This window comes from Choristoneura fumiferana, chromosome 9 (assembly GCF_025370935.1).
Source record: "Choristoneura fumiferana chromosome 9, NRCan_CFum_1, whole genome shotgun sequence".
Lineage (NCBI taxonomy): Eukaryota > Metazoa > Arthropoda > Insecta > Lepidoptera > Tortricidae > Choristoneura > Choristoneura fumiferana.
In genome coordinates this window covers 1,877,268-1,897,948 of record NC_133480.1, presented here as the reverse complement: position 1 = coordinate 1,897,948, position 20,681 = coordinate 1,877,268, and the positions used below count along the sequence as shown (strand labels likewise).

Genomic DNA, 20,681 nt, shown 5'->3' with positions numbered 1-20,681 from the left:
AAACACGAAACATCGCAAACTATCCGCTAGAGGCGCTGTTCGTGTTTCCATACAAATTGAAATTGTAACGCGAACGCGATCGAGACGTATTTTGTAAAAGAAAACTTACACTAAGGGCACTGGTACGTGTACGGTACGAGGGTGGATCTATTTAATTTCACTATGATTTCTTTGGCATAAGTATGGTATCAAAATGACATTAGTAGCACGTTCCACCCTGGTACAGTCAGCATCAAAGGTAGCTGGTTACTTTTGTACTTTGTCGTTTTACAGCCACGCACTTAGCGCCATACAAGATAAGTACAAGATTGACAAATGTGTTAATGTGACAGAGTTAAAAAGTAACCAGCTACTTTTGATGCTGACCGTACATGATTCAATTTATTTGATTGTACATAAAAATGTAAAAAAAAAATAACACAAAGTACACAGAAAGAAGTAAGTATAAAGAAGAACAGCCCTAATAAGGGATCTCTTCCAGTTAACTTAAATAACAGAGTGAGTGGATACTGTAAAAATAAGAACTCGCCTTGTTAGGCGGTGACGCATGTGTGAGATCGTCGCGTATTACTTACAATTGAATATTTGGTCATAAATTTCATACGCAGCAGAAAAAAAAACCGCAGCCCAAAGCAACTATTCTGATAACCTACAAAAAGTCATAAGCGATTAAGGGCCAGAGCTGGCGGACTGCCAACTACAACGTAACCAAAACTGCCAACTGGCCATACATTTTTCGTTGCAGTGCGATTGCGATCGGCACAACTGCACTCTGACTGCAATTGAAATTTATGGGCAGTCATCAGTTACGTTGCAGTTCAGTTCTGGCTCTAACGTTTTTATAAACCTGACCGTAACAGTAACAAGTTTTCTTGTGCATGGTGTGATAGTTATGGTTAACGTTAGGCGTATAAATAATCTAATAAAAAATTGGCAGTCATCAGTTACGTTGCAGTCGGAATGCAGTTCAGTTCTGGCTCTAACGTTTTTATAAACCTGACCGTAACAGTAACAACTTTTCTTGTGCATGGTGTGATAGTTATGGTTAACGTTAGGCGTATAAATAATCTAATAAAAAATTGGCACTCTTAGGCAGACACTCATGGGTCCAAATCTGGAATCGCACGTCTTAAGTTCTCGGAATTTATGTGTGGGATAACATTTGAAACACGAGCACTGCATTAAGCCTGCAGGGCTACTACGAAACTCGATGTTCGTGTCGTGCGGTCCCTCTGACACTATACTATTTAATACGAGAGCGAGAGGGACCGCACGACACGAACTTCGAGTTTCGTAGTAGCCCTGCTGAGCGTCGTGGTATAGGTAGTACCACCAGAGTTGAAGTCACGCACACAAGAACATGTCGTGTAATGACAGCAGGATTTTGACATTCTTCCATTCATTTAATTCATTCTCTTTTTGTGCAATCAGCACGCAATCAGTTATTTTGTAGCTGTGCGTGTTATGATTCACTTCAACTCTCGTGGCACTACCTATAACTACAGCCCGAACCATCTCTTTCTGAGAAGAGTTTTGTGTCCAGCAGTTCCATATATTTAGGCCGGAGATGGTATGAATAATCAAGTACCGTAAACTGCTTCAACTTTGCCCTCTAGCCCCAAAATTGCCTGATTCGATTTAGAGTCGATAACTTAGCACCCTTTAGGTTTTCAAACTTTTGTCTCCCCGTAATAATAATTCCCGAGTAGATAAAAGTTTTAAAACTAAAAGAGTCCAAGAGAGGCAATGTTGGGGCCAGAGGGCAAAGTTGAAGCAGTTAACAGTATGGACACAAATGAATGATGGCATGATATATACCTACTCACCATCCATTTTTCCCTCCTGTATTTTCCCGGTTCGGTTTGAGCTTCTCTCTCTCATCATCACTGGCACCATGACTGCCACCGTTCCTCATCTTGGCACTATTTATTTATAAATTACAAAGTCTCTTCTTATATGAGCGCATTTGAGTCACTGTTGCCTTTGCATTAAGTTTGCTGAGCACACATTTAGTTCTGTGATACGAATAGTTTTGCGATGAGTTATACTTTAAGTTTGTTTGAAGATATCAAAATACTACAATAAAGACTTCACTACCCGTTTTTGTAAGTGAACGCGTAAACGAGTACAATAACGAGGATATTGCAGAAGAACTTATTTCATTAAAACATTTAAGGAAGAAACTATGGTTTTCTTATTAAAATTCAATGTTACGAACAATGTAATTCTCATAACATTGAGATTTAGTCCATGTAATAAAAAATACCCTTTTCGACATTCTCTGTTAAGTTCCTGAGTACCTGGGCGACCGAGCTTTGCTCGGGCTAAAACTCGGTAACAATCGTTTTCCCAGAGATGAGACAAAGCTAGATCGATTTTTCATCCGCGAAAACCCCTACATACCAAATTTCATCGAAATCGTTGGAGCCGTTTCCGAGATTCTGATTATATAATATAGTTCTTGTATGTACCCAAATGGTTGTCTGGAAGAGATCGCTTTTAAGCGATAAGACCGCCTATTGTCTACCCCTGAATCTAAGTGTTTATATTATAAGTTTTTTGTACTGATTTATGGTGTACAATAAAGGATATTTGTATTGTGTTGCATTGTACATTTATATATATGCAAGAATTGCTCGTTTAAAGGTATTAGATATCTTAGACGTTAGACTGATGTATATGTTATCCTCTCTGTTTGTTCGCGAGTTTGGTCGCGAGTAAGTTATAAGTCGATTAGTTCTAAGATGTATGGCTTAAACGCTATTCCTTTAAAATTTGCATCAGTGACAGAGAGCCGGAACATCTTGTTACGAATTTGAACGTTTGCTGATAAAATTTTAATATACATAATACGTAGGTATGTACTTCTCAGGTTGACCCGAAATTTCTATTTACATGATTGTCACTCAATCTTGTTGTTTGTTAAAGTAGATCATGTCGTAGCGACTTCGATATAGCAAGTCGCTATACCTTGTAAAAAGCCATTTTAGGTTAGTTTAGATCATCGATATATATAAGTCAATGGTTTAGATCTTTACTGCACAAACATCTTAAGGATACGCTGAATTAGCATTTTTATGGGTTTTGATGGGGATTTTCAACTTGCAAAACAATAACTCTTAACAATCGTACAGAAAAAAAAACAATTGGCAGAAATTGATATTTAGATATTATTTGAGTTGCTGACCAATCGGTAGATCCAGTGGCTTTTAAGAATAAGAATAATTTTATTTAGTAATAAAGTTACATTGTCCACAAAAAATTACAAAATAACACAGTTGAATAAAAAAAACAATACATTTGACTTTTCTACGGCCTTCGCACTAGACTCTGGGTCTGTATCGCGAGTGCCAGAAGGATGTCTTAAATTACAAAATTAGAACATTACAAAATACGGTAAGAGTAAATACTCTAGAATTTACTTGAAGTGTGTGTGTGTGTGTGTGTGTGTGTGTGTGTGTGTGTGTGTGTGTGTGTGTGTGTGTGTGTGTGTGTGTGTGTGTGTGTACGCGTGTGTGTTCCTTTTTACAGGCGTTTAATTGCAGGCTTTAAGGAGATCTTCCGTATCTTGGTAATTCAGTTTGGCTAGATGCTCTTCTATAGCACTCTTAAGTTTGGTAGCAGATAAGTCTTTGGGGTTTTTAATTTTTTTGCATATTTTGTTGTAAACATTTACATGGGAGTAAGGAGGCATATGTCTGGCGAAGCTAGATCTGATTGATGGTAGAGGTATGCTAAATACGCGGCGTGAAGAAAGGGTAGGAAAGTCATGTCTAGAAATTACTTTCCGATGAGTAGCCACGGCTACTTTTGAAATATATAATTGTCTTACCCTTAACACCTTACACTCCTTATACAGGTCATCAGTGGGAAACCTATAAGGCTTCCTGAGCATAACTTTTAGTACAGCACGTTGAGCGATCTCCAAACTTTTTATGTTGGATTTTACAATACCACCCCAAGCTGAAAGGCAGTATAGTAGTGCCGACTGGCAGAATGCTTTGTAAACTAGTATTAAGATGTCTTTTGGTGCTGAATTTCTAAGTGACTTCATTAAGTATATAGTTTTTCTAATTTTTTTCGAAAGACAGGAGACTTGTTCTTTAAATGAGAGGTGTCTATCAAATTGGATGCCTAAGTATTTAATAGTGTCAGTTTGATCGATTGGAGAACATTTACATGGGGTCTGCAGGGGATAATCTGATATTTTTGTCGAACATGAATGGATGGTGAGTTTGTGAGTTGTGCTGGGTCTTGTTGCGCGTGTTTTATGAAAAGTTATGTATTTTGTTTTATTATTATTTAATGTTAGTAGATTTTTGTTTAGCCAGGTAGATATTTTCGCCATTCCTGTCTCGGCTATTTTATATACATCTTCCCAGGAGTTGCCGTGAAATAGAACAACAGTATCATCTGCATAACAAATTAAGTCAGCTCCATATACAGGTACTTTTAGAATATCATTGATGTAAATTAAGAATAAAGTGGGCCTAATATACTGCCTTGAGGTACTCCGTATTGCACTGGCAGATGTTCGCTAACAAAAGATCCTACCCTAACACAATGGCGACGATTAGTTAGATAACTATGGAACCAATTGTAGGAAACACCTCTTATACCCATTTTTTTCTAGCTTTTGCATTAGTAAAGGAATCGAAACGGTATCGAAGGCTTTAGCAAGATCTAAAAATACTCCGAGGCAATTTTTATTCGTATCTAAGGAGTCCACAATTAATGATGTTAGAAGGGAAACAGCATCTTCGGTTGATCTATTCTGCCTAAATCCGAATTGCGACTCAGAGATGAGATTATGATGTTCAAGGAATTTTATTAAACGATTACTAACGATTTTTTCTAGAAGTTTTGAGAATACACTTAGCAGTGTAATAGGCCTGTAATTGGATGGCGATGACTTATCACCGTCTTTGTGGATAGGGGATATGACACCAAGTTTCCAATCGGTTGGAAATATGCCGGAAGCAAGACTTAGATTAAAAATGTGTGTTAAGGGTTCGGCAATTGAAGGTTCAATTAATTTAATTAATAGTGGCGAGCACCCATCTAGACCTGGCGCACTGCCAACTTTGAGTTGCTTGATATATCCTGTTACTTCAGCCACATCAGTGGGACCTAAGAAAAAGATTGTACAGGGCCGAATCAGTTGTGTATTCAGCTGCGAGTTCCGCTTCAGTTTTATTTAGTTTAGTAAGTGTCTCATCTGCTAATTTTTTACCAACACAAGAGAAATATTGGTTGCATTTATTGAGTGCGTCAGTGGGATCCTTTTTGTTTATTAATTCAGAAGAGTGATTTTGCGGTTTCGAGATGTTACAGACCTTTTTAATGTTCTCCCATAGTTTCTTAGGGTTATTCAGGCTATCGGGATAACTGTTTGGCTTCATAGCTGCGTTTTAGTCTTTGTGTCAGATTATTAAGAAAATTTCGGTAACGCATACATAAAACTTTGAATCTGTAGGTAATAGGGTCTACCACTCTATGATCAATTACAACCTTTGTCTTTATTTCCTCAATGTCATCTTGTCTTTTTTTCCTCAAAGTTTTTTATTGAATCGCTTCGCAGATTATCCTTGTTCTGCAGGGCTACTACGAAACTCGAAACTCGAAGTTCGTGTCGTGCGGTCCCTCTGACACTTATACTATTTAATACGAGAGCGAGAGGGACGGTACGAAACGAACTTCGAGTTTCGAGTTTCGTAGTAGCCCAGCAGGTCGATATTCACTCGTAACATAAATTATCATATTTAAGTATCCGAGAATGTATACTATTAATATTATTGTACGGTTTGCACTAGGTGCATAATTTGAAATACTACTATTAATTCTTGAATAAGTCTAGACAGACGCAAAATCTTCACGAGTAGACTGAGGGCAATCATTTCACAATCTGTTAGGACGTTCACTTCATATTTAATTGAAATACATATAACTAAAACTTAACAAGTCATTTTTGTAACCACTCAATTTTGATCCGCGCAACTTTATTTACAATACTCAGTGATAAGTATCTTTAATTAAATAAAAACATTTTCTCGTGATCTCACTTTTTATGCAAACTAAATGACGTCAAAGGAAATCAATATTTCTCAATAACATAATCACTAACAAACAAGCACCTTGCGAAACAATCACATCACTTCAAGTTCATTAAAACTTAACAAAAGCGCGCGAAAATTAACAAGATGGCCGACTCGGCGTAGTGACGTGCCACGTCTTGTCTTATCGAGCGGTTAACATTAACTGCCAGTATCGATTGACGTTCGCGCAATCTATAGATCAATACAACCCTGTATCGATAGTGTGTTTAAAGGAAAGTTTGAATGATAAGGAAAATCTACATATGTGATCTAGAGAGAAACGTGATTATACTCGTATGAAGTTATCTGCAAGCACGTGAAGTAGTACGTAGTGTAAGAATTTCGGTAGGAATACTTTAATTGTTTTAGTTTACCTTTATATTTAAAAACATAAAAAGTGTGTACCATCAGCCAAATATGTGGTCTACCACCCTAAAGTTGATAATCGTTTGCATGTCATAAAACAATAATGCCAATAGACGTGTCTGTCAACTTGAAAGTTCGACTTTAGCGACATATTCGTTTGATAGGAACTTGTTTAAAAATTGATAGACCACTTTTTTTGCTGATGGTACCTTTCGCTCTATATAGTTTATTTCTAATGATGACGCGGCCATGGAAGCAGAAGAAGATCAAGAGGGAGATGACAACGTGTTTGACAGCATTTCGTTTGGACTGGAGGAAACACGTGTTTGACAAATAATACTGGAAAAAAAGAGTTTAGACCTTTACGCAGCAATGGGGGGTTCGATAAGCCCTACTAACTAGTGTCAGGTCAGGTAACAGAGATAACTTTATGATAATGAAACTAAGACTTAATTCATAAGACAGTATCCAATTGTAGGATAAACAAGCTTGATAATGATAACAAAATTGTCATCTTAATGAGTAATTTTTAACTTTTTTCTTGTAAGTAATTATCATGATACACCTTAAATCATTATCCCTTAGATGGTAATATAGTTAAAAATGAACAAGCTAGAGTCACGTAGCATGTATCAATGCGTATATCTTTACTTTCCCGAATTTCACTTGCCATACCAACGTTTGCCATAAAATATATAGAACCGTGCTGTTTTCAGGATTTTTTAAAATGTCATCTTATAGAATGCAGTAGGTTAGGTTAGGTTAGTTAAGGTAAGTTTGATATTAACTTTAAAGAAAATACTATTTCAGAAATAAATTACTTTACGGCAAATGAAAATTATGGAAAACGATACATTATGGCATATTAAATACTGGCGAACGATAGAGAACCTGTATCAATGATGCAGTTTAAATTTCTTGCCTTAGAAAGGACCTAAAAGCAAAATCAAAATGATACATAACGGGAATTTCATAGCGACTTCGACAAACGACGGCTCCTTTACTTCTCCAACTTAATATTCTCAATGAAGGAATCATGTACTTTTTAGTTGTATTCCCACTTTTACGACAATTATTAAATCAGATAACAAATATCAAGGTTTAGTTATGACAGAAAATTGTCGTATCACATTATGATAGCATCTAATGACAGATTAAGAAGATTATGTGACGAGCTGCCAGTCATTCATGACATGATAATCACACGTAACAATTCCAATTCTTTTGAAGCAGGTAAAGTTACTTGTCGATAAGTAACAAAGTTCCGTCCGATAGAAGATGGGGAAAAAAAGTTGTTGAAATGGAGACAAGGAACTGGTTGCGTAAATGAAGAAATATGTATTATAGCTGAAATTTGATACGAGTGACCGGGAAGGATTGGATGTAGAAAATACAAGACCATACGAAATGGAAAATGGACTTAAACTGGATCTTTACTGAGCAATGGGAAGGTTTAGGTTGAAAAAGAGGAAGAAGTAGAACAAATATACTAAAATGGGATTGGAATTTATTACTTTAGTTTAATTTGGCATCATTGTTGATTCAATAGTTATTAATAACAAGAAAAATGGGTTCATTGAAGAGACACGCCACCAATTAGTATTGTCGGTCAGGTTAACAACTTGTAAGTACTTTTAAATAATGGTCGACGTCGTTTGTATTTAAGTGCCTGTATTTTTACTAAATTGCAGATTACATTCAGATGGGAGCAAATTAAATGGCTTATAATACTATCAAACTCATCAGGTATTTGGTGATTGTAAAGGGCTTTTATCTTTAAATACATCCACAATAAACCACATAGGTAGGTAGTACTAGACAATATTATCGTCTATTGATTGGGCTGTCGGTTCACTTATATTTTCAACACATATTGATAATTTTTACGTCATTTGTTTTATGTTCTATTTTTAAGATACAAATTGTGTTCCATGCACATTTCTTATGATGGATCTTAAATCAGAAATAAATGAAAAACTATATGTATTTACGTAGGAAAAACCACTCTTCTATAAGGAACTTAATTTTATGGTTCCGCAGGATTGAGGAGCTGTTGATTTTAAGATCCAATTCATCGAACGATGTCGTTAATGTCAGAAGTTGTCTTTTATCAGTCAAGATTACATACGTTTGAAAAGAGGTCACTGCCAATGACAAGTTTATTTCCATAACAGTACCCGTTTAAAAACAATGTTAGTACAGCAGTGACTACTTCCTTGCCAATTTATTGCAAAATTAATGGGAACAATGAGGTTTACATTAAATTACGCCATTATTTATCAACTGAATTTTAAAATTTAGGAAATGTGAAAATAAAAATCAGTAAGATATCTAACTGTTTTTATCAGGGGCTCATGTGATATTACCCGTCGAGATATGTCTCAATAATATTAAAATAAAACAAAAAAATATATAAAACCCGACTGCCTGAAAACTAAAAAAAGTGTAATATCTCTTGTCGGTGGAGTAGTCGCCACTCTTTTCGGTTCTCTGCCAGCGTTTTCAGCTCCTGATACGACATGATCATTCAATGGACTTTTTCCTTGATACATACTGGTCAAAAATATAACTTCTTTTGGGATCTTTTTGTTGCAGTCAAGTAAAAAACTAAAGAAAACTTTAGAATTAAATACGACGGTTAGTAATCTATTACTCAATTTAGAATAGCATTACGTCCTTCATATTATTCTAAATAAGGCAATAAGCACATTTGGTGACAATCACGTTTCCGCGAATCGCATTGAGGTGCTAAATATTGTACTAAATGTGTGCATAAACAATAAAATTCTACACAACAGTGCCTTATTCTAAAGACGCGAAAATGTTGTGCATTTACGTTTCATGGCGGCGCCACTATACTATCGATTTAGCAGTAATCGATCGATCAGGGCAATGTAACGTCATAAGCGATAGGTACGAGTATTTAATTTCTCACAAAGTTTACAATGATTTGAGGCAATGGGGAGGGGAGATTTGATGACAAAAGGTGAAATAATTATGCAGGCGAGGTGTTTCATAAAAAATACTATACGTTACATATTGTAACAATTTTTGGAATCTTATGAAAGAATTTGACGATCGCACTTGTTGTAGTGTAAAATAAAAACAAAATGTTTTTAGGAAGGAGTTTTTGTTAAAAATCTAATTTTGAATACCAGATTTTTTTTTTGGTGACTGTACTATTGCTGTCGAATAACATTGAATTGAAATTTGCTACCTAGACATATTTATGTAAGTTATTCAACTTTTAACCACTGAAAGTGGAATACATTCAGCTTCCAAAATTTTACTCATATCCATCCATCTAAGACGGTAGGTTAAATAAAATCTTGCAAAATATGTTATATATGATATAGTGATGGCATTAATGGATCCTGGAGCTGCTGTTATAGCGAGATGTTGCACAATTTCAGCGAAGTCTAACAAAATCGCAAACGTAAGCTTCCTTCACATATATTATTGCGAGTAAACTGTAGATCTTTTCAATATTAAAGTTAATTTGTGACAATGTAACATCACTTGTACACTTAAGTGCTAACCATATGCATACATGCTCGTTATGAGACCGAGTAGAAGTAATCCAATCCAGTAATATAGATGTCTAAGTGGCTCGTACATGTTTAGTGGAATTCTCGGTCGTACTTTACTGATAGTTGATCAACATCTAAATTGGAAAGACCAAGTCGTATCTGTGTGTTCTAGACTAAACAAATTTGTCTTTGTTTTAAGAAAGCTTAGAATAACTGTTTCTAGTGAAGCGGCAGTATCTGCCTACCATGGCCATGTTTCGTCTGTTCTCAATTATGGGTTGATTATATGGGGAAATCTGTAGAACTCGATAAGGTATTCAAGTTGCAAAAAAGTGTGTACGCGCGTTAGCAAATGCTTGGATTACGGACAGTTGTAAACCAATTTTTCAGAAATACAAGATATTACCTTTAGCATGTATGTACATACGAAACATCTGCTTATTCATTAAGAGTCAAGGGCAATATTTCAGAGAACGTTCTAGTGCACATAATAGTAGTCAGAGAGCACAGTATAAAAATCATCTGTTCCATCCACGATGCCGCTCAGACATATATAAAAGGAATGCGGACAATATGGGCGTAGAATTATATAATAAACTCCCAGGTGAGATAAAATTTCTACAGGGTCCAAAATTCCAAAAAACATTGACTATGTGGCTAATGAGTAATTGTTTGTATACTGTTCAAGAATATATAAAACATAAAATGTCTGATCGAATTTATTGACTTTTTATTTAATTTTAAATTGACATTGTAAAATTCAAAAGCTTTATTTATTTTATTAATTTTGTTATTTTAATTCAATGATGACATGGATATATCTATACGCATTTAATATAATTTATTGAAGCACGATTGTTTTAAAAAAAATTGTTGTCGGCTGAATACTGTGACTGTAATTTAATTACTTACTTAAGACCTTGTAAACGTATTCTAGCAAATAAAGATTTACTTACTTACCTACACTCAGCGTGGTATTTTTGTGATCACAGTTTGATTTGAGAATACAATATCAGTATGAAATACATTACAGTTAAAACGTTTCGAGTTATTCAATATCTTTAAAGTCATCCGTTCAAACATTTGAGACAGGCATCTCGTCACTTAGATACGGACTAATACGGAGCGTGTTTAGACATTTATATGAACGGCTGGCTGTGTTATGTAGAAATTAGAGAATTCAACTGTCCATTTACTTATATGTATATCAGAAATCGAATAACGGTTTTAACAATGTTTCGCTCAATCGCTGATAGTGAGTTCAAAAGTTGAACCTTTCGACGTCAAAAGAGGTCAACATAAAAAGAATATAGACTGAGAAACATAAATAACATACATATGTAAAGTTATCATTGTAAAAAAGATACACTTGTTCAAAAAAAAAAAATATAACATATACGAAAAGGTATCATGTGTGAGACCCGTGCAAATTAAATAGAATAATAAATTCAAGCTTTTGCAGCAAAGAATATCTACGTCATTTCTCTTAGGTTAGAATGTCTGTCGCATGATGTCTGCGTGTAAATGGTTATGGAAACCAACCAGATAAATAAGATGATTGCGAAAGGGTAAATCCTGGAGATTAGGGGGCATTGAGGTACGCAAGTGCGATTTATTTTAACAACTTAATTACACAAGATTAACTACTTGCTTAGTGTGTCTCAATGGTTTATCTACGAGACAGCTCCAAGGTAAACAAAGGTAAACAGGGATAAGCTTAGGTATTACTATTATAAGTACGTTTAGCACTTAATGTTATTTACAAATCACAAAGCAAATGCGACATCATGATTTACTTTTTTCTAATTCCTATTTTCCTATCTTTTTTCTACTTCTTATCCTTATACAGATTCTACAAGAACAAAAATTTAAGTAGAATAATAATAATTTCTTTCGGATATTAAGTAAGTAATCCTTATTAAAAGTAGTGGGTACAAAATCGAAGTGAAAAAAATTCTACCCATATCTAAGTTTAACTCAGGATGGATGACCTGGTTAAAGACGCGGGTTCAAAGGTGGATGCAGACCGCTTCCAACCGAAGCTGGTGGTCTATGGGGGAGGCCTATGTCTAACAACGGACGTCCTACGGCTGATATGATGTTGATGATGAAGCTTAGCTATTTTATGGAAATATCGTAATTGTTCTTAGTTGTTTTATTATTTTGTTAATAGCCTGAGTGTCCACTGCTGGAAATTGCCACTGCTACAAAGGCCTTCTTTCAGCAACTCATCTCCGTTAATAAAAACCAGAGGCCGTATTGCTACATATCTGACGCTGCGATCGCAATATTCGCAATCAAATGACAGATTTCGCATAGAAAAACTGTCATTTGATTGCGATTGCGAGCGGTAGAAGGTCCTCAGGATGTAATTTTTGGGAATGCCCATGAGAATTTAGTAGAATTCAATCTACGAATTTCAATTCAACTGTTGGATTTAATGATTTACGCGAGTAAAGCCGCGGGTTACGTTTAGCATATGATAGGTACCTATGTAGGTACATAGTTCGCTGGTGGTGATTTATCTTTATCGCCCACAATTCATTATCAATTGGACACACGACAGCGGTCACTGCAATGACTATTTGCAATTAAATTGTACATTATTCTGCGATGTAAAATGTATGTTAAAGGCAAAATACCTACACACTGGCGGATATTTAGCAGAATATCGTCGCGAAAAATGACAGCTAAGTTAACCCAATTAAAATTAGGCACTAAAGAACGTCGAAATGTAGGTATTTTTACTGGGTCCATTGAGAATAAACTAGATTGAAACCTTTTCAAATCTTTTCGCGTACTCAAAATTACTGGCGCATAGCGGCTTTTAAAAATTATCTGCGTTTTCAACATTGTCGTGTTGTATCCTAATTAAAAGCTGTAATAATACTAAATTGTCAGAAAAAGAGAATATTTACTTCCCAGCGCCGGCTCTGACCGCTCACCTTGACCATGGTGAAACGAGATTGTCTACACGACACTGTTTCCGCGTGTCTCAAAAGTCGCCATGCAAATTTTACTTTGCACAGGAAAATGGCGCCTCTTGTAATCTTTCGCCTAGAGCGACCGCTCGACGCTCGCTCCTCTTGCTTGCGCTGATGCTCAGCCTCATACTCCTACTAAGATAATTATGACATTCTTTGAGGTAGATAAACCGGAAAAATGCACTGTAGACTGCGCTTGAGTCACTGCAGCTATGCAGATGGAACGAACTTACTGAAAACTCTAATATAAAAATGTGTTTTTAAAATTGTCCAGGTATTATGTGGTTCGCAAAGCTGAATAGAAATTTAATTGCCAGATGCACGGCAATATGTCAAACAAAGTTCGGCAAAAGGCGGTTATCATCAAATCCTTCGCAAGTTTTCACGTTAAAAAAAAAGATTGTGGAACTTACGTAGAGGAATTTTTTTTTTAGCCGTAAGTTCATCAAAACTGATCAATTTTACTGAAAAATGATGATTAAGTGAAGTGTTAATAAGATAATGCTAACGACATTGTGTCGATTATTTCGATTATCAACATCGTTGAGGACATCACTAGTTCGTTATTTGTTGTAATACGTAGATACTTATTAAAATACCTAACTATTTAGAAATAAATAACCCAAAAGTAAATTAAAAATAAATCCACTGATCCAAAAACATACACCACGAAAAACAACAAAATTTTATTATTTTAAACCTAAAATTGAAGGAACAAGCTTTAAATTTTAAGATTTAAAGGTAACCAAATTTAAACACTTTTTATTGGAATTTGTTATTTAAATACTGTTACCATAATTTAATTAGGTTAGTATATTGCGAAGTTATTTTATTATACATATAATTCACTCTACCTATAAATTTGTAAGGTAGGTAACTTACCAGAAATAAGATAATATACTTACCTACTTCGGTGATATTTGTAAATTTAGATTTTAGGATTAGAAAGTTAGTTTTAGTTCTATTTTTATTTATTTTTGTTAATTATTGTATATACTATTTGTTGTTTAGAAAATCAGTAATTTTATTATTAATATAATTAGGAACTAAAGAATTTTGGAGATGTTTAGGTTTTGTATTTACACAGAACTAAATATGTCGTCCACTCACTTCACTAGAATCACATTAGAGTTTGTTTATAGTCCTTCATCTAATAATTAAGATTTGCAAATTAATAACATAACCTCAATCATTTTGACACAACCACCATTGGACAAGGATGATTAAACAGCTGTTTTTTGACATGCTTGCTTTAACTTGCAAAATGTCAATTGACGACAAAGTGCTACCACGATTCCAAACCCCACTATTATAGTTCGAGTCACTCGATTCTCACTTTGTTTTACTTGCAAAACGGTACGTAAAATGCTGTTTATTTGCTTAAATTAGCTGTTTATATCAATAACGTTTTTTGAAGCAAAGATTGTGATATATAAATTCGTTAGTTAGAATAGAAAAAAAGATTTTTCTGGTTTGATAGGCAACACCGTGACAAACGTCAGTGTGCTGAGTGCTTGACGCTTATTTCACCGCAAATTTTCTATTTGTTTTTAATAAAAGCGACTTTAACACAACGGAGCAAAGCATAGTCTGGTCTACGAGTTTGGAAAACAATGTATGTAAATAGGTCTGGCATTTGACAATGTGTCTCTGATTATGAATGACGGGACGGAACAAATCAATCAAAATTCAAATTGAAATGTTTAAATGACGAAAATTTGTTCAGTGTTTTTAAATTCTACTGTATTGTCCTGCAGACTGTGGTCTGTAATAATTTTTAGGCATACCAAAATTCAGTTCAGTCAGAAACTCAAATAAATAATGATATCAGTTACCTAACATTAAACACGAGTTGTCTTCACAAGTAAATAGTTTGCTTATCATTTGTACTTGTTACGTAGCCTTGATCGAAGTATTTAAGAAGCTAATGTTAATGTCTGCTAGCCGGCGGTGACTGGAGGTATCCTGTATCAACCATGGCCAAGCAAAAGGATATGTATCGAGACACATGGGTGCGTTACTTAGGTAAGCATGCAATTTAAGTCAATGTAGAGCTTCTGTGAAAATTTAAATTATAGAATATTTAAAGGAACTTGGAAGTGCTTGTGTCAAGAAATTAATAACAACTATTTAATTACACAAACACAATAATATTATTCCACTAGCTTTTTTTTTCACCAGTGATGGCACTAGGGAAAATACGAACGTCGTCGACATGGAGTTTTTAAAATAGTTTAGCACTTTATATTTTTCGAAAGACCATCATTGCCAAGAAGAATACCTGTGGCAAAAAACTTAGCAGAAATAAATTATTTTCAGGGCCTTTTCAGTATCTGATCAGAAAAAAAAACATAAATTGAAACAAACAAGATGAATACACCCTTGAGCGACTCTGAGTGGCGCGACGCCAATATCGTCAATGCATAATACCATTTGTTCCTTTTACTGTATTTAAAAAAAATCAGTTAAGGGACATTTTCAGATCCCCAAGTTGTTCTTTGGGACACTGGGATGGAGTACCTGAGAGTGGGACAGCCCCTTTCAAAACGGAACATAATGGTTACAATACTTATGTTATATGTGTTCCATCACACAAAGTAAAGATTCATCTAACTCACCCCTCATCCCTGGTGATGTAGTAATCGCTGAACAGATCCATGTCTCGTCCCAGGGTACGCCAACGAGGTGGGAGAGGCGTTCCGGCCTGTGGTGCCTGCTCGGGTGGTTGCGTACAGCTACGCAATAGCCTTCGGGTATGTTTTCGCTGACACTGCGGACAAGAGCACTAAGATGATACGGGTAAATAGAAACATATTCCATAACACTTATATTTTTAAGAGATGCAGATAACACCACCAATCAAAGAAGGTTTTTGACAGATGAAAAATTCGTCAGATGGTGTTAGTATTGAAATGTTTGTTTCATGTTATTCTTGCTTGTGATTGACTCGTTAGCGTGAAATTTTCCATTACTTATACTGTGAAATCGGGAAACATTACATTCAAAACCTGCCTGTTTGAGGTGCTGAGGTGAAAAAAATGTTATTTCTTTATAAGTGGAAACTGTTTTGGCTTATGTATCATCTAGATTATATTAATATTCAACTGTGTCATATATGCCATTTGTTTCCCAAATAAATTAATTGAATGGTACAATAATGTATTGACACCTAAAGAAGAGGGCGGCAAAGTTTTCTTCCGTCCCGTGCGGCTGATACCCGTGCTACGCCGCTGACCAAGACAATAATAATATTACCAGCTTTTGCCCGCGGCTTCGCCCGCGTAGAATTCGGTTATCGCGGGAACTGTGCATTTTTCCGGGATTAAAAGTTATAGCTTATGTCACTTTCTGACCCAAAAACTATCTCTGTGCCAAAAATCACGTCGATCCGTCGCTCCGTTTCGACGTGAAAGACGGACAAACACACACACTTTCGCATTTATAATATTAGTATGGATTAAGATAGTGTTAGTAAATTTACTATCGAAATGTTTGCAGCAAGACGGGCGGCCCCGGAGCGTGGCGATCGCGACCGGGGACGCCATCCTGTGGCAAACCTTCGCGTCCGTCATCATTCCGGGATACACAATAAACAGGTTAACCTTTTTTTATATACGCGGACCCGGCAGACGTTGTCCTGCCCGAAAAAACACTACATTCAAACTATGATAACATACCAACAACAGCGCCATCTAGCGGGTCCAATTTATTTCTTTAATTTGAGGGGAAAGTATGGGGTGAACATTAAATGTTTGACAGTTATGAAACCCATGAACATTTTGACTTTTGTATGGGTTTTTTTTTTCGACAATTTTCCAATTTTTTTAATACTTATCTAGACACGCGCTAGCGTGTCCAGCCATGTTCAAGCTAGCAGAACTGGCGAGCAGCACCGTGTGTAATTTTACCCGAACCATTACCCTATTCCTGACGAAGACAAATCCAAAAACACAAAAATCATAAAAATTGGCCCAGCCGTTCTTGAGTTATGATTGGTGTAACTAAGAAGACTTTGTTTTATATTTATATTATAGAAGATTAATGTCCCCTACTAGGCAATTAGGCATAAGCAAAGTCGGCTCGAGCCCGGGTCCGTACGTCTATTTTTTTCCGAATTCAAGAGCGAAATTACATTTACAAGTCAACGCACGCAAAAAGAGCTCTGGGTGGCTAGTGGAGTGGATGCGTTTGCGCATCTGTCAACTAACAAGCCAATGGCGTGACGGCCGCGCGCGCGCTCCTACGCCCCCCCCACTGCTCCGCCGCCAATTTGGTCCGTATTTCACTCACTGCGCAGGTGTGTTTATATTATAAGTTTTTGTACTGATTTATGGTGTGCAATAAAGAATATTTGTATTGTATATCGCCAGGAGCTCTTTTTACGTGCGTTGATTTGTATGTGTAAAATTTTATCATGGTGAAGGAAACGACGTGAGGCAACCTGTCAGCGAATCTATTCAATGTTTATTCATAAAACTCATATAAGAAAGTAAGGTAATATAACATGAAATAATCTTAGGTCTAGTAGTTAAGTAAAATTCAGTTATTTCTAAGCTAGGTTACAAGTGTAACCGGTGTTTTAAAATAAATATGTGTGTGTAGATCTCAAAAGAAGGAGCCTTAACTAATCTGTAGGTATTTTTAAATTTACAGGATATCAGCTTTTACCGGGCTCGGCGTTAAAAAGTTTGGTCGTGTCCTACCGTCCTTTGTGGGTAAAGGCATAACGGTGGCAGTCGCCCTGTGCTGTATCCCCATCATAGTCTCACCCATAGACCACATGGTTACTTTCGCCATGAACCATACCTACAGAATGTGGTACAAACCATAGAGGTCACTTTAGTCATGACGCACTTAGAAAATATCAGGCAATTGGCTTCTTTAAGAGTGAATAAAACCAGGAAAGAGGTCGTTTTAGTCATCAGCACTAGTGACTAAGATTGGTCACGCGCTAAATTTGATGCAAGTGAATAATAGAAAAGCATTTAAAAGTGACTATAGTACCCTCAAGCCAAAACATGAGGTTTGTAATTCAAGACATTGCGGCACTTGACTTGAGTCATAAAAATAACACTATGAATTGCACCTCAAGCAATAGAACGGGTTAATTTCCTCATGGTCATTACAAGCAAATGCAGATAATAGGATCACTTTCGTAATTGCTACACTATGTTCCTCTTAGAAATGTGCTACGGAATAGCTATTCCAAACTTGGTAATTTTAGTCATCAATAGATCTGAGATGAGATCAAGATTGTTCAACACGTTACTTTCAGCCAAATGTCAAAAATAAAGACACACCATAGATAAAGATGTCATTTTCGTAAAGTGGTACTTTACGTCACGAACCGGTTATCCAAGACCATGTAAGTGTTTTTTTTTATTTTGAAGTCAAAATTAGAGATGGTGTAGATGATTTTAGTGAAGCTCCTTTAGACTCGATTTAAATATAAGTAAAATTGTTAAAGGGCTGTTTCACCTATTGATCAATTTTATTTGATGGATAAATGTGATGCCGTCTCCGTCTATTCGAACAAAACAAAAAAAGACGGCATCACATTTATCCGCCAAATAAATTCAATCAATTTATGGTGAAACAGTGGGTAAATGTCAAATTATTAGCTGATAGTTTCTGCAAATTGTTTCGGAATATTTCAACGGATGATTGGGTTTAACTGAATATCAGTGGCGTGACGCCTTAAAACCCTGTGGAATTTTCACATGACGTCAGTTGAATGAAGCTTTTCTATTGGTTCACGACAAACACATTCCTCGCAACGCATCCTTGTACAACTCTGGTGGAAACGGAGCCTTACAATGGTGTTTAGTCAAATTAACCCAATAATCTGCTGAACTGTTCCGGAAGAATTTGAAGGCACCCTGTATATTCGGGGCGGTATAGATGGGGGCGGGGCTTAGTGGAGACGTGCAGAATTGACCAATCACAATCGTTAAAACTAGAGATGCGCCGAGTACAACTTTCACCGAGTAACCGAGTATAAAGTTTCTCAAACCGAGTACTCGGCCGAGTTACTCGGTTCAGTTTTGGGGCGCGAAAACAGGTTTTGGACAGGTTCGCGCGGCGCTACCAGCCACCGCGAGCGAACGTCGCGGGAATCCCCGCCTTCTCCCCCGCAAATTATTCAGTTGTTATTTTAAAGAAAATCGCATTCGGTCCGCGCATTAATTGCTTAAATATTTAGAAAGAAAGAAAGAAAGAAAGAAAATAATTTATTTATAACAGCAATGACACATAATAAGTAAAAATAACAATAGGAAATGTTGCCGCTATAAAAAGGTCCCGGCTCAGCATATCGCTGGTTGAAAACCAGCACTGGAATATTTAGAATTGATAATTCTCATTTTTGTGTTTTTTATTAATAAATACTCTTAATAACATTTTACCTGCACAAACCTGCGAAGCAATTCAATGGTGTGTGTGAAGCTCCCAATCCGCACTGGGCCCGCGCGGGAACTACTGCCCAAGCCCTCTCATTCTGAGGGGAGGCCTGTGCCCTGCAGTGGGACGTATATAGGCTGGGATAATGAATAACATTTTTAAACAAGCCTGTTGTATTATAATAGGTAGGTACAATTATGAATCCTCTTAAATAATAATTTTATTTAGACCGAGTATACTCGTCAATAGAACCGAGTTATTCGGCCGAGTACGAGTATCAAAAAAACTGCCGAATACACCGAGTACCGAGTAGTAAACGAGTACTCGGCCCATCTCTAGTTAAAACTACAATATTTTTTTACTGTACATCATCATCATCATCAGCCGGAAGACGTCCACTGCTGGACAAAGGTCTCCCCCTTAGAACGCCGCAATGAACGACAACTCGCCACTTGCATCCGGTTTCCCGCAACTCTCACGATGTCGTCAGTCCACCTGGTGGGAGGTCTGCCAACGCTTCGTCTTCCGGTTCGTGGTCGCCACTCGAGGACTTTTCTCCCCCAACGGTTATCTGTTCCTCGAGCGATGTGGCCCGCCCATTGCCACTTCAATTTGCATATTTATCCAGCTATGTCAGTGACTTTAGTTCTTCGACGAATTTCCGTATTCCGGCTACTGTACTTGCAATATGATAATTGATTGGGTTGATTCTACTCGTCTCCAGGCCGACTAATAGATGCGAAGCCTTATGAGACTCGAATATAAGCTCTGATTTAGTAATTTTTAGACAAAAAGTTGCGTCCAGATTGTAGTGTTTTTTTTACTTGCATGTAAGTATGGATTTAACTAATTACTTTCAAATCTCCAGTGATCGGATTGACTTGACATTTAGTTCAACAATACAGTCAGCAAAAAGTAGAATTGGAAAAAAAACCTTTTTTTTTATAAAACGTGTCGTTCGGTTATTTCTTGAGATAAATGTATACTAAAGTGCTTCAATTTAGAACGAATAATACAATAGCTGCAAATATAGGCGTTAATTATTTTAAATTTAAAGTCTATTCGATGAGAGTTGAGAAGTATTTGATAATGATAACTTCTTAACTTAATCAACTCTTGTCGAATGTGTATAGAGCGCAAGAAGGTGTATTGTACAGCACAGTTGCCAACACCCTACTGTCCATTTTGAACCTTATTATAATGCTACGAGGTAGTTGAGGTCAAGATTTTTTACACTTAAGTACCTTGTCGCTGTCACTTCATGTTTGAACTTTTGTATAAAATTGTCAGAAGGCATACAGTGACAA

The 20,681-nt window shown here is 36.3% G+C and overlaps 1 protein-coding gene across 4 annotated transcripts; it reads left to right on the top strand.

Moving 5' to 3' along the window:
• The first annotated feature begins 14,645 nt into the window (after positions 1–14,645).
• LOC141430951 (mitochondrial fission process protein 1-like) lies at positions 14,646–20,315 on the top strand. Of its 4 annotated transcripts, none has more exons than XM_074091853.1 (5): positions 14,646–14,738; positions 14,920–15,000; positions 15,647–15,774; positions 16,474–16,571; positions 17,629–20,315. In XM_074091853.1, exons 2-5 carry the CDS (start codon positions 14,952–14,954, stop codon positions 17,804–17,806), a joined length of 453 nt encoding a protein of 150 aa, XP_073947954.1. In that variant the 5' UTR covers positions 14,646–14,738; positions 14,920–14,951; the 3' UTR covers positions 17,807–20,315. The 4 variants fall into 4 exon arrangements, with proteins under 4 accessions (XP_073947954.1, XP_073947953.1, XP_073947955.1 ...); XM_074091852.1 differs by having other exon boundaries at positions 14,646–14,839; XM_074091854.1 differs by having other exon boundaries at positions 14,646–14,987.
• The last annotated feature ends 366 nt before the right edge of the window (positions 20,316–20,681 follow it).

Bases quoted from the DNA above. Each gene is read 5' to 3' on its own strand.
- LOC141430951 (XM_074091853.1), top strand. From the start codon at position 14,952: ATGGCCAAGCAAAAGGATATGTATCGAGACACATGGGTGCGTTACTTA. The intron at 15,001-15,646 runs GTAAGCATGCAA...GTCTCGTCCCAG, and splicing joins CACATGGGTGCGTTACTTAG to GGTACGCCAACGAGGTGGGA. The intron at 15,775-16,473 runs GTAAATAGAAAC...AAATGTTTGCAG, and splicing joins AGAGCACTAAGATGATACGG to CAAGACGGGCGGCCCCGGAG.